This window comes from Lissotriton helveticus, chromosome 7 (genome assembly GCF_964261635.1).
Source record: "Lissotriton helveticus chromosome 7, aLisHel1.1, whole genome shotgun sequence".
NCBI classification, from domain to species: domain Eukaryota; kingdom Metazoa; phylum Chordata; class Amphibia; order Caudata; family Salamandridae; genus Lissotriton; species Lissotriton helveticus.
In genome coordinates this window covers 1,387,096,365-1,387,108,402 of record NC_136068.1, presented here as the reverse complement: position 1 = coordinate 1,387,108,402, position 12,038 = coordinate 1,387,096,365, and the positions used below count along the sequence as shown (strand labels likewise).

The following is a 12,038-nucleotide window of genomic DNA, read 5'->3' as shown; positions in this document are numbered from 1 at the left end:
AGTACAAGCAGAAGTTCAGGGATCGTCAAGAGCTAACCCAACAGACCTGGGTGGATTGTGTTGATCCTTTACAAGGCACTGGATGGTTGAGTGAAGGGCAGTGAGGTAAAGGATTACCAGGCGCTGTATAATTTGTTTGCCAAAGAGAACATGTTCAGTCTTTATTTTCCAGATCTGCTCCTACGTGTTGTTGACAGTAAGCTCTCTGACCCCGGGAGTTGGCTAAGGAGGCTGACTACTGGGTCAGCATCAGGGTCCAAAGGAAGGTATCGGGGAGAATCAATGCAAGAGGTGGCAGGGTCCTCACCAGAAGAAGTGGGGGGGGGGGGCATTCATAAAGGAAGGAGTTCTCTGAAGGACCCCAAAACAGTTCTTCGGTTCAGGACTCCCAGCCCTCTTCTGAGAAGAAAAAAACATCTAGGTCTAATACTCCATCAGGGCCAGTGTTCCAACATTGTACTCCAGTATTACATTATTGGACAGGGAAGAATGCCTTTAAGCTCAATGCTTCTAAAACAGAGCTATTGACAGTCAGCAGCCAAAAATACCTTCTAATTGCTTACCCTTTGATAACTGGTGTCAGCCACACTCCTGTTGTTTCACTTTTCTACATCATAAACAGAAGCCAGTAGTATTGACACTAGAGACGGATGTAGGTCCGGACATTCTTCAGTATTTGACATCTTCAAACTGTAACAACTAGAGTTAACACAACTTGGGCAAATAATTATTGTTCTAGAGTTGTGCAGGATTTTAGTGAATAAAAGGCCACAGTTAGTCATTGTGTATGGTCCCTGTATCCAGAACACCCAGACCCTCAGTTCATAGGCAAGAAGATCATGCTTAAAGGCCGGCCTCCTGATAAGTTTAAGCAACACCTACCTATTGCTTGTTCCCTAATGGCGCTGTGCCTGCCTCAGTTACTGTTTTCCAGTCCTATCTTTAGACAGTGCTTGCTCCAGAGCGGAGTGCAACTACAAACCATCCGCACTTGATGAAAAAAGTGTAAATGTGGTTTTCTTTAGCCTACATTTGCCGTTCTACAACCTGTTCATACATAAGTGCTGTACGAAATCAGAAATCAAATAATAGAAGAAAATCAAGCATACCTGCCAACTGCACCAGTGTTGGAGCTCTGGGTACTTTCATAATAGTTGCACTGTGGTGTCATGGCTTGTTGTTCGTTTTGCAGGTGTAATGATTTATTTGCACCGAGCAGTGTAAATTGATTCTGCTTCAAAATAATCATTCGGTAAACGTATTGTTATGTGCTCTAATGCAGTTGGTCGATGTTTGTGCTATGTAAACCTGTACACATAATTAAAGTGGTTGTGCGAAACAATTGTGACGTAAAGATCATTCCTACTGTAACCCTGCAGTACTGTCACATAACATCAGCCCTTCCTTGATAGAAGCACCGTATAGGTAAGTAGGCATGTATCCCTTTCTGGATGTGAATTTGTTCTGAGGACATTGCTTCATCATTGATGGTCTCTGTAGCATTGCTGGGACACAGTGTGTTGCATTGCTTTTACCCACTGTTTTAAGTCTAATTTCTTGATTGATGTCTCAGTGGCTATTTAATCGGACAAATGCACCCCTGTTTTAGGAAGCTGCGGTCTCCGCTCTGGCTGCATTGTGTGAGGAGTATTACCAGACTCGACTGGGAGAAACCGATCTTCGTGGGCGGGGTAAGTAATACACATTCTTTCTGTTTTTTTGTGAGTAATACTATTAATGACATCTCATAGGCACATAAAGGGTTTGAAGCAGAAATAGTGTTTCAGCACTAGCATAGCAAGGGCGCTATTGGTCATAATGAAAGCTATGAAAATGGGACCCTACCAACGTAATTGCCGTCGGGTAGTAAAAGACTGCCATAATTGGACTCTGTACCCCGACCCTGCTGGACCGTAAGCACCCGCCCACTCCCCATGCCTAGCCCGACCCCCCCCACGCTCCCCGACCTCAGATGTACGCCCCTGACTTTCAGTAGCACTGTCCTATTTTAGAAGAATGCAAGGCTCATCCATAGAGTTTTATGTTCCGTCTTAACTGTAAGCTCAATGGGTTGTTTTACATTCTTGGACCGTCATTAATACCCACCTTGACACCAGAGCTCTCAAGATTCTCAGCCATGCAATAGTAGTTTATCAGGTTGAGTTTTGTTCTGTGCAATTGGGCATTTGTAGCCCTGATTTGACAAAGGGAATAGGGCTCCGGACCAATAATACAAAGAAAAAAAGCTCATCTCTAGAAATTGCCTCTTGAACGTTCTCTTTGCTGTTCCTGAGATGAAAGCCCTGTAGGCTTTAAAGAAGCATGATTCCAAAACGCATTAAAGTGTATCCAGTTTTTATACTTCTAGCAGTGCAGTCTCGCCATTTTTAGGTCGAAGCCTTTCCGACACAGCAGCTGTCTGGTCTGCTAATGGTATCTTGGGAAAACTGAGAAAGCTTCCCTGGGAATGCATTCCGTTAATTGCTGACCATTTGGCATTTTGGGTTGTAGCTCGAATTTTCAGGCTTTCTATTTGCTTGCTTTATTTGTTTTAGACTGTCCAGCTTGAGTTCGTCCCTCCCATTGCCCAAACTTGTTTACTGTATTCTTCCACAGACTCATTTTCTTTACACAGGTCTTTAAATCTTGTTCTTCACTTTTCTCATTTGCTGTGCATTCAAAGACAGAGGTCAAATGTCAGGCTGTGTCTTCTGAGTGGGCTTGGGGTTTACTTTTGTGTCCCTGACTTCAAAGTGAGAGAATTTCTGTGACAATCCGACTGAGTACCCATGTGAAAGGAGAGAAAAAAAATAAACTGTGCTGGTGTTTCTGAATATATCAGAATTAGTACAAATGAAACAATTTTTTTTTTAATTCAGAAGTGTAGTGAAAACAAATATTTGAATACAATCAAAACCCATCAATACACTAGGTGATGACATTTGCACACATTATATTTTGTGCGCAGTAAAACCGTATTTCGGTGCAAATATAATGGTCAATTCAATTGAAAATATGTTTTCCTTAATCCCAGTGCGCTACCGCACCATCTATACTCCACACTGCACCACTGAACTCTATGCCCTTCAACTCTGTAGCATGCCACTCCACTCTACGACATGCCACTCCACTCTGTGCCATGCCACTCCTCTCTACAACATGCCACTCCACTCTATACCCCTCCACTCTTAGACATGCCACTCGACTCCACGCCAGTCTAATCTACAGTACTCATTCCACACCACAACATGCCACTCACTCCACGACACAACATGCCACTCACTCCACGACACTCCACTCACTCCACGCCACGCCACTCACTCCACAACACACCACTCCACTTCACACCACACCACTCCCCTCCACATGACTTACCCCACTCTACTTTACCCCACTCAACCCCAGTCAACCCCACTCAACTCCAATCTACTCCACTCAACTCCAATCTACCGCACTCAACTCCAATCTACCCCACTCTAACCCAATCTACCCCACTCTAACCCATTCTACCCCACTCTAATCCATTCTACCCCAATCTAACCCCTTCTACCCCACTCCATCCCAGTCTACACCACTACATCCCAATCTACCACACCCATCCTAATCTACCAAACACCATTCTATCCAACTGCACTCCTGTCTATCCCTCTCCACTCCAATCTACCCCACGCCAAACTACCCCACTCCTATCTATCCAACCCCAGTCTACCCCCACCCCACTCTACCCCACTGCACTCCAGTCTGTTATATTCCATAGAGGTACCCCTATATATGCTCCGGTAATATCCTAACCCTTCATCTATATTCTTCCCTACATTACATACATAACGGTTCTTAGGGACTGACCTTTTACCTAGATGCAACACTGCACAATGAACGCAGGATTTTCCCTCGTAAAGGCCTCATACATTATGCATGAGGATTCTTGGAAACTCAGCAGGACTACCATCTCCTGTATAATATCCATGTATAAAGTTCATTCCCGAGGTCATCCTAAATCTGACAAGTGGCACAGCAAGATAGAACCCCCGGGGAGACCTTTGGGTATAACAATTAGAGAAGACAAACAGAGAAGATCAGGATTTCCCTGTCGACACATACTGACACGAGACACTGAGCTTCCTGCATGCAGATACTCCAGTTCGCAGTCGTCTAACATCCTTTGCAGGGTGTCCAACTCGAGACCAAGACAGGGTCCCACAGTCTCTCACTTCAGGTAATGGGATGACTGAATCCTAGAGGGATTCTTGGCTAAACACCAACATACATGCTAGGTACACTTAGGTACATCTAGTTAGGGTAGCATCGTAGGAGTATGCATTTTATCGTCATATATTTTATATACTTGCCTGTATTCATGGTTATAGCAAAATGGTAGAAATCTACCATCCTTTTACTTTCCTAGTGCTTTTAATCATTTATATCTGTTACTGTCTAATGTTTGTTTCAGCACACCTATTTTACACCAGAATAACGACTGTTCAATAAATGCTTATTGAAAAACGTCCATAACGTTTATGCTGTGTATCTCTCTGAGACTAAGTGAGCACGAGTGACTGAGTGAAAAGTAGTACACTGTTTCCACTGTCCTGAGGGAGCAGGGTTGTCGTGTTCGATAGTTGCCAAGAACTATTCTCTCCTTGGTAAGAGGAGTTTCTAGTGGCACTGTGAGCTAGCTAGTACACAGTACAACATACTGTGTGTATAGACTCAGCCTGACACCAGTCCTACAGTGTATGTTGTCTAAACGCGCAGATCCTATATAGGTTTAATAGAAACTACACGACAAGTCTAGCCTACTATAATCCACCCAAACTATTCCTCTCCAGTCCATTCAACTCTACCCCATTTCTGTTTACCCTACTCCACTCCCCTCTACCCTATTCCACTCCACCCTACTCCAATCTACCCAGCTCCACTCCAATCTAATATACCCCACTCGAATCTACCCCCACCACCTCAATCTACCCCACTCAAATTTACCATACTCCAATCAACCTCAATGAACCCCAGTCGACTCCCACACAACTCCAATCTACCTCACTCTACTCCAATCTACCTCACTCTACTCCAATCTACTCCACTCTACTCCAATCTACCCCATCGATTCCACTCCAAACTACCCATATCTTCCCCCACTACATTCCAATCTACCCCCTGCATTCCAATCGACCCTACAATAATCCACCCAATGTACCCTGCTCCAATCTACCCCACTCTAATCTGCACCCCCTACAATCTGCCCCATGCTACACCAAACTACCCCAATTCAATCTACCCCACTGCACTCCAGCCCACTCCAATCTACTGCAATCCACCCCACTCCATTCTTCTCCAATCCACCCCACTCCATTCTACCCCCACTTCACTCTACCCCAATTTAACCCACTCTATCCCACTCCACTCTACTCCACTCTACCCCACCCATCCCACACCACTAACTTTTAGCCATGATGAACAGCAGCCACACTGGTATTTAACATGGCTAAAACAGATTGCCAAAGCCAGTAGCTCTTGCATAGGAGAGACCTATTGTCTTTGCCAATACTTGTTACATGATATAGACCTAGCTTCCACCGCTGGCAAAGACGGAGCTGATGAATCAGTTGGGTTTTTTGTTTAGTTTTTTATTTCATGGATAGTTTTTTTTATTTAATCCAATGCCACCTTGTGGATTTTTGTTTCTTATTTGAAATTCTAGAATTTGAAATCCATGCAGGACCCAGTTTCAGACTTGCTGATAGTTAAGATTTGATGACTAGGCCTGGGTGAAATTTTAATTATGTTTAGTAATCTGACTAATTTTGCATTTTAATTTAACAAAAAATACACAAATATACCCGTTGGTGTAATTTGGAGTAATTTGCGGCAAAAATGCCTACCCTAGAGCACAGGAACAGAGCCAGCGGCTGCTGCTTTTCATGTTGTGTTGTATTTAGTACTATTGTCTTTTAACACAAATGCATTAGCGGCTTCATTTTGGACGCAAGGGTGCTTTTTGCGCTAAGAAAATAGTGCTAAATTCAGAGTTACACTCCTCGCATAATTTCAAATAATCTTGCATAATTTTGCTGTAATTGCACAACAGCACATTACACAAGTTACGCCCACGCCTAGTAATGACATGTTTTTTAATCCAATTTACCATGTGATGTATGTACGTTCCTACTCTCTTAATGTACCTAGGTATTCATGAGCCTTTCATGCAACATATGCAGTTGAAGGCTTAGTAGTATAATACATTTTTAGCTAGCAGTGAATAAAAACACACTTTAGTTATTTTATTTTTGTTTTGCAGATAATTTGACAAATATTATGTCCTTGTAGACGATCATATGTACTAATGATACGTTGACTTTAGCACCTTTACCATATTGTTGGTCTTGTATCCAGGCTAGTGTATGTGTAAAAAACAGTTATTGAACTTGAGCCTAGCCATTACAGTATTAGGAACATGTATACATTCTTTAATGAGAAACATTGCATGACATTGCCACCATAAGGAATATACAGCTAGATGCATCAAACAAAAATCAGCTCGCAAAGGGGCAGATTCTCAGAAACTGCCCCTTTGCGAACGGTATTTTTGCATATGGGATGCATCATCCCAAATGCAAAAATCGCAAAATGAGAAATCGCTAAATTGCGATTATTTGCATTTAAGGTATCTCAAATTGAGATTCCTTAAATGCAATGCATGAAAGTTTTAAAAATAGCGAATTCGCTATTGGGCACGCAAATTACCATGAAGTACAACTTCATGGTAATTTGCAAAAACTTTGAAAAATGCACTAAAGTGCATTTTTCAAAGTTTCATGTTGCGCACACACATACCCTAAGGGCATGTGTGTTCGCAACATATGTGCACAGATCAATTTCAGGGGTGCAACAGGGTGTCCTTTGGACACCCCTGCACCCTTGAAATCTCAATCTCAATTTGCGATTCGCTAATTGCTATTCGCAAATTGAGATTGTCTTCCCATTCATTTCTATGGGCCTCAAGGCCCATATGAATGAATGGGGAGGTATTCCTTAATTGCGACTCGCAATTTGCGAGTCGCAATTAAGGAATTTTAAGAAATCGCAATTTTTTTTGTGATTTCTTGATGCATTCCATTTTGCTATTCCTTAATAGCGAATCAGTATTTTTCGCTATTAAGGAATCGCAAAATGGGTTGTTGATGCATCTGGGGATAATGTTTTTTCCCAAATCGAAGGTTAGTTTCTAGATTTAAAAAATGCTCTTGCAAGGGCCCCATATATCTTGCTGCGATTCATGTTAAAGTGTGCAGTTAGGAGTATAATCAGTAGCATCAGTAAAAAGCATATTTTAACCAATCTTGTAGCGTCAGAAAAATCCCTTCAGCCATGTCTTCTCCACCCTCCGTCTAGGCAGTGAAAGGAGCTAGCTAGTCGGCCACCAACCAGTTTGAGATATCTCCACTGTGACCAAGTAGCATTATCAGTAATGAGATATCCTTAGTGGCACGCGTAATCCTGGAAATAGTATGTATGTATGTATGTATGATAGAATTTAGGGAGGCCAGCTGTCACTCCGGGGAGCATCATGGAGCTATGACGGGCCAAAAAAACGAGCAGCAGAGAAATCTGCAAGATCAGTAGAGTGAGAGAACTAGAGCATCTGAGACTCCGAAGATCCAGGTTTTGAGGGATTTTCTGAAAATAGATTCTGTCTGAGAGAATCTGAGATGGATAGGTTAAGAATTCCAGGCTTTTGCCCCTAGGACAGCCACTGATTTGCCACCTTTAGAGGTGAGATTGAAGCTGGGTGGCATCAGGAGATTTGCTGATGAGGATCTGAGGAGGCGCTGCGCCACATACGGTTTAACTCTGGCCCTAAGGTACTTGGGTCCTGATGACCTAAAAGCTCGGTACATGATTACCAGGATCTTGAAGAGGACTCTTTTATGCATAGGTAGCCTGTGTAAAGATTTTAAGTGGCCGCATGTTGAACTATCTGTAGTTTCTTCAAAACAGACTTGTTGGTCCCTGCGAGTAAGCTGTCAGAGTAGTCTCATCTAGATGTGATCAAAGCCACTGCAACTGCCTTTCTCACTTCACAAGGTGTAGGAGATCAAAAAACGTTTTGAGCGACTTTATCAGATAGAAGTATGTGCCGGCCAGAGAGAGAGCTTGTTTATGGAAGGATAGTGAAGTATAACACTTTACTCCCAGATTCCTCACTACATCTACTGTGTTTAGCGGAGGGGGAATATCATTAGACCACCACCGGCTGGGCAAGAAGGTGTTAGATTTTCCAAGCTGCATGATCTCAGTTTTCTGGGTGTTACATTTTATATGGTTGGATGCATCCAGTGAAAAACAGCTGTGAGGCAGAGTTGGAAATTCTCTTCTGCATTGGTGGAGTCTTTATCTAATACTAGAATTAACTGAGTATCATCAGTTTTGTAGATGGTTTCAATATTGAACAATGATATCAGATTTATCAGGGGGACATATTAGATGTTTTAAGATGTGCTTAAGGCAGAGCCCTGTGGGACACCAGAGAGCAAGGGTTTCTCTGGTGATTGATAGTGGCCAAGTGTGACTATTTGTTTTCTATTGGATAGGAGAGATTTCGGCCAAGCAAGGGCCAAGTGGTAAATCAATCAATCAATCACAAGAATTTGTATAGCGCGCTACTCACCTGAAAGGGTCTCAAGGCGCTGAGGGGGGAGGGTAGGGGGGGGAGTCGCTATTGCTCGAACAGCCAGGTCTTGAGTAGTTTCCTGAAGGAGAGGTGATCCAGGGTCAGCCGTAGGTGACTGGGGCGGGAGTTCCAAGTCTTGGCTGCCATATGATTTGAGTCGGTCTCCCAAGATGTCATGGGAGACTGTATCAAATGCGGCCAATAGATCCAACAGAATCAACAGCACATTTTTCCCTTATTCTAAGGCAAATTTAAGGGTTTCAGTGGTATGTAGTAATGCTGATTCTGTGGAGTGCATGGGCCTAAAACCTGATTGGCTTGAATGCAGAATATTAGCCTCTTCTAAGAAGGAAGTTAATTGGGTGTTAATTAACTAACTTTTCGGTAACTTTGCTGAGGCTGGGTAAAAGGGAGATATGACACAGGTTCGAGAGGATCATATCATTGTTTTTTTGGGAGGGGTTTAACTGCTGCGATTTTCCACGTTGTTGATACTTCTGCCCTTGTGAGTGAGGAGTTTATCTTGTTAATGGTTGGATTAATTATGTCAATAATGGCATGCAGTACTTTTAGAGGGCACAGACCAAAAGAGGAACCTGACTTGCAGGAGAGGATAGCTTGACGTGACTGTTCTAAACTGATCTCATGGAAAGATTTGAGGAACAGTCTGCCATATGCTTCAGTGCCAGGAGAAGAGGTTATCTTGAAATCTTTTTGTAAGCTTTTAAGTTTCTGTTAGAAAAAGTCCGCTATTTGATCACATAAAGTCTAAGATGGCAGAATCTTGTGTTCCAGTGTTTTAGGGTGCGTAAAGGATTTCATAATTTTAAAAATTGTTTTTTGATCAGAGTCTGCCTGCCTAGTTAGAATGGTGAAATAGGATTTCTCTTCTGTTTTAATTTGTTGGTGGTAGGTTTTGAGAGCAGATTTAAAAAGAGTTAGCTCTTCAGATTTTTATAGCTTCTTCTCCACCTGCGTACAAGCTGTCTACAGTGTCCTTTTGATTCTCTCAACTTTTGATTCATATATTTATATATATATATATATATTTATTTTTGTACATATGTGTGTGTATATATATTGAAATAAATATTTATTATCTTTTTGTAAATTGGGAGAACCCCCAATTTTTTTAATTAGTTTTACCACTGTATACCCCTACTCTCCCTTAAACCCTAAAAACACCATTCCCAACAAATATCCTTACTCGCCCATAAATCTTAAATACACCCTTACCACCAATACCTCTAGCCATGCCTAAACCCTAAAAATGCCCTTACCACCCAATAGTCTTATCCGTCCCTAAACCCTAAAAACACACTTACCACCCCATAACCCAAAAAGCACCCTTACTACCTAATACCCTTACCCACCCCTAAACCCACCTAATACCTTACCCATCGCTAAACCCTAAAAACACCATTAACACCCAATACCACCACCCACACTTACCTTAAACGTACTTTTACTTGCGTTGTAAAGGCATGCATGGTAAAGGCAATGTATGGTAATGGCATTGTGTGGTTCCGACTGAGTGGTAAATGCTCCCGGTACCACAGAACCAGTCTGACTTTGGTGGCTGGCCTAAGTGTATCTTTACATTAGATAGCTAAAATCATTATTTCAGTTAACACAGTCAAGTCATTGCTGATGACTGCATTCATGGCCTCCCACTGAGGATCACACCTAGATTTAAAATGTAATAATGTGTAGCTCAATATGCCTGTTATGTGGCCAAAATACGCCTATCAGCTTGTCACCTCCCTTAACTTCATCCCCACCACTTAACCACACCCAAACCCCATATTCAAACCAACAGGCACCATCAGTGCACTCCCTCATCTCGACTAATTTTTTCACTGTGTAGTATTACATCGGCGTGAGAAATCTTTGCTTCCCTGGCGGGTCTCCAAAGCTTAGAACACGTGTCTCCAGAAATCACCCAGTGTGGGCCTGTCTACGCATATATTTATGAACGATGCCTAAACATTCGTCAAAAGCTGTCTGAAGGTTTTATGAGTACTGATTGGCATGCAGCGAAGAGAGCATCCACTGAGGGGTTTGGGGCACAGGCCGCTCCACCAATTCCAGTGGGGTGGGGAGAAAATATTCAATGCATTGCTGAGGTTTATGTGCTGCACATTTCAGTTGTTCTGTTTGCTACTTGTTTAAAAGAGCAAAAACTTGAAAGATCAGAGCATACGGAAAGAGCTTGCTACATTACATATCGTGTCTTGAAGTTTTGTTAAAAAAAATATATATATTTTCACGTTTTTACAAAACCTGTACCCGTGAGATGCCCCCTGTTCTGTCTGCTGGTTCACTTTTAAAAAATAACTATAGCTTTAACTTAGGTCTGAAAACCCTCGTCTGATGACTTAGAGGAGGCCACATTTTGTAGGAAGCCCGAGGGGAGCAGTTACTTAAATGCTGACAAGATTTCAAGTGCTAGGCAATACATTCTTCTTTGGAGTAAGAAGGATTAGTAACCATGACAACCGCCACATCACTTAGTCGTTACTCTAGACATCCAGAAAAGCTAACTGTCAGGGACAAAGGCCTTAGCGTGCAGTCACAGCAGGAGTAGACAGATGTTTCCACCAGAAGCATGTTTACTTCTGCTCAATTCTAACCTCCAGTTCAATATAATGGAAGGGGACGGGGAAAGATGAAACCAATAATGTGTTGTACATAGTGCTTGTTATTGATGCATGTGAATTTATTGAAAACCGAAAACTGAGAAACCACATTGGAGAAAAACAATTTTAAGCAAATAAAAATCGAAATTTAAAGGAAACGTTTTAAACGAAAGATGATTTTGAGGTAAAAATACAAAATTACACTAAACTTGGGTGGATTCTAGGACTAGTAAGGGGTATTTGTGTTTAAGGATGGTTAATGTTTAGGGATGATGGGGCTTTTTAGGAGTCAGGAATGGGTGGAGTTCAGGCACAGAGAGGGGGTTTAAGGGTTGAGCCTTGGGTAGCGTTTAGGAATGGTGAGGCTTTTTTTAGGTTTCAGAAATTGGTAGAGTTTACGCGTAGTGAAGGTTTTTAGGGGGTTACGGATGAGTGAAGTTTAAGGGTGTGAGGTGTTTTTAGAGTTTAGGGATGGGTGGGGTGTAGTAGTGTTACAGGTTTAAGGATTCATGCATGGGCATAGTTTAGGGCTGGTCAGGGCAGGGGTTAGGTTCAGTTATGGGTGGAGGTTTGGAGTGGTGAAGAGTTTTTAGATCACAGGAATTTAGGGTGTGGGTGGCTTTTAAGGATTCTGGAGTGGGTGGAAGTTAGATGTTGAAAGGGTTTTCTTGGGGTTTAGGGATGGGTAGACTTTAGGAGTGGTAAGAGGTTTTTAGGGATCCTGGATG

At 42.3% G+C, this 12,038-nt stretch overlaps 1 protein-coding gene across 3 annotated transcripts in view; it reads left to right on the top strand.

Moving 5' to 3' along the window:
- TBCD (tubulin folding cofactor D) overlaps positions 1-12,038 on the top strand; it is a 2,437,462-nt gene that overhangs the window by 1,686,610 nt on the left and 738,814 nt on the right. For all 3 annotated transcript variants that reach the window (XM_078654702.1, XM_078654704.1, XM_078654703.1), the window contains one exon: positions 1,610-1,691. In XM_078654702.1, coding sequence (XP_078510828.1) covers positions 1,610-1,691 — 82 coding nt within the window. The remainder of the gene's footprint in view (positions 1-1,609; positions 1,692-12,038) is intronic.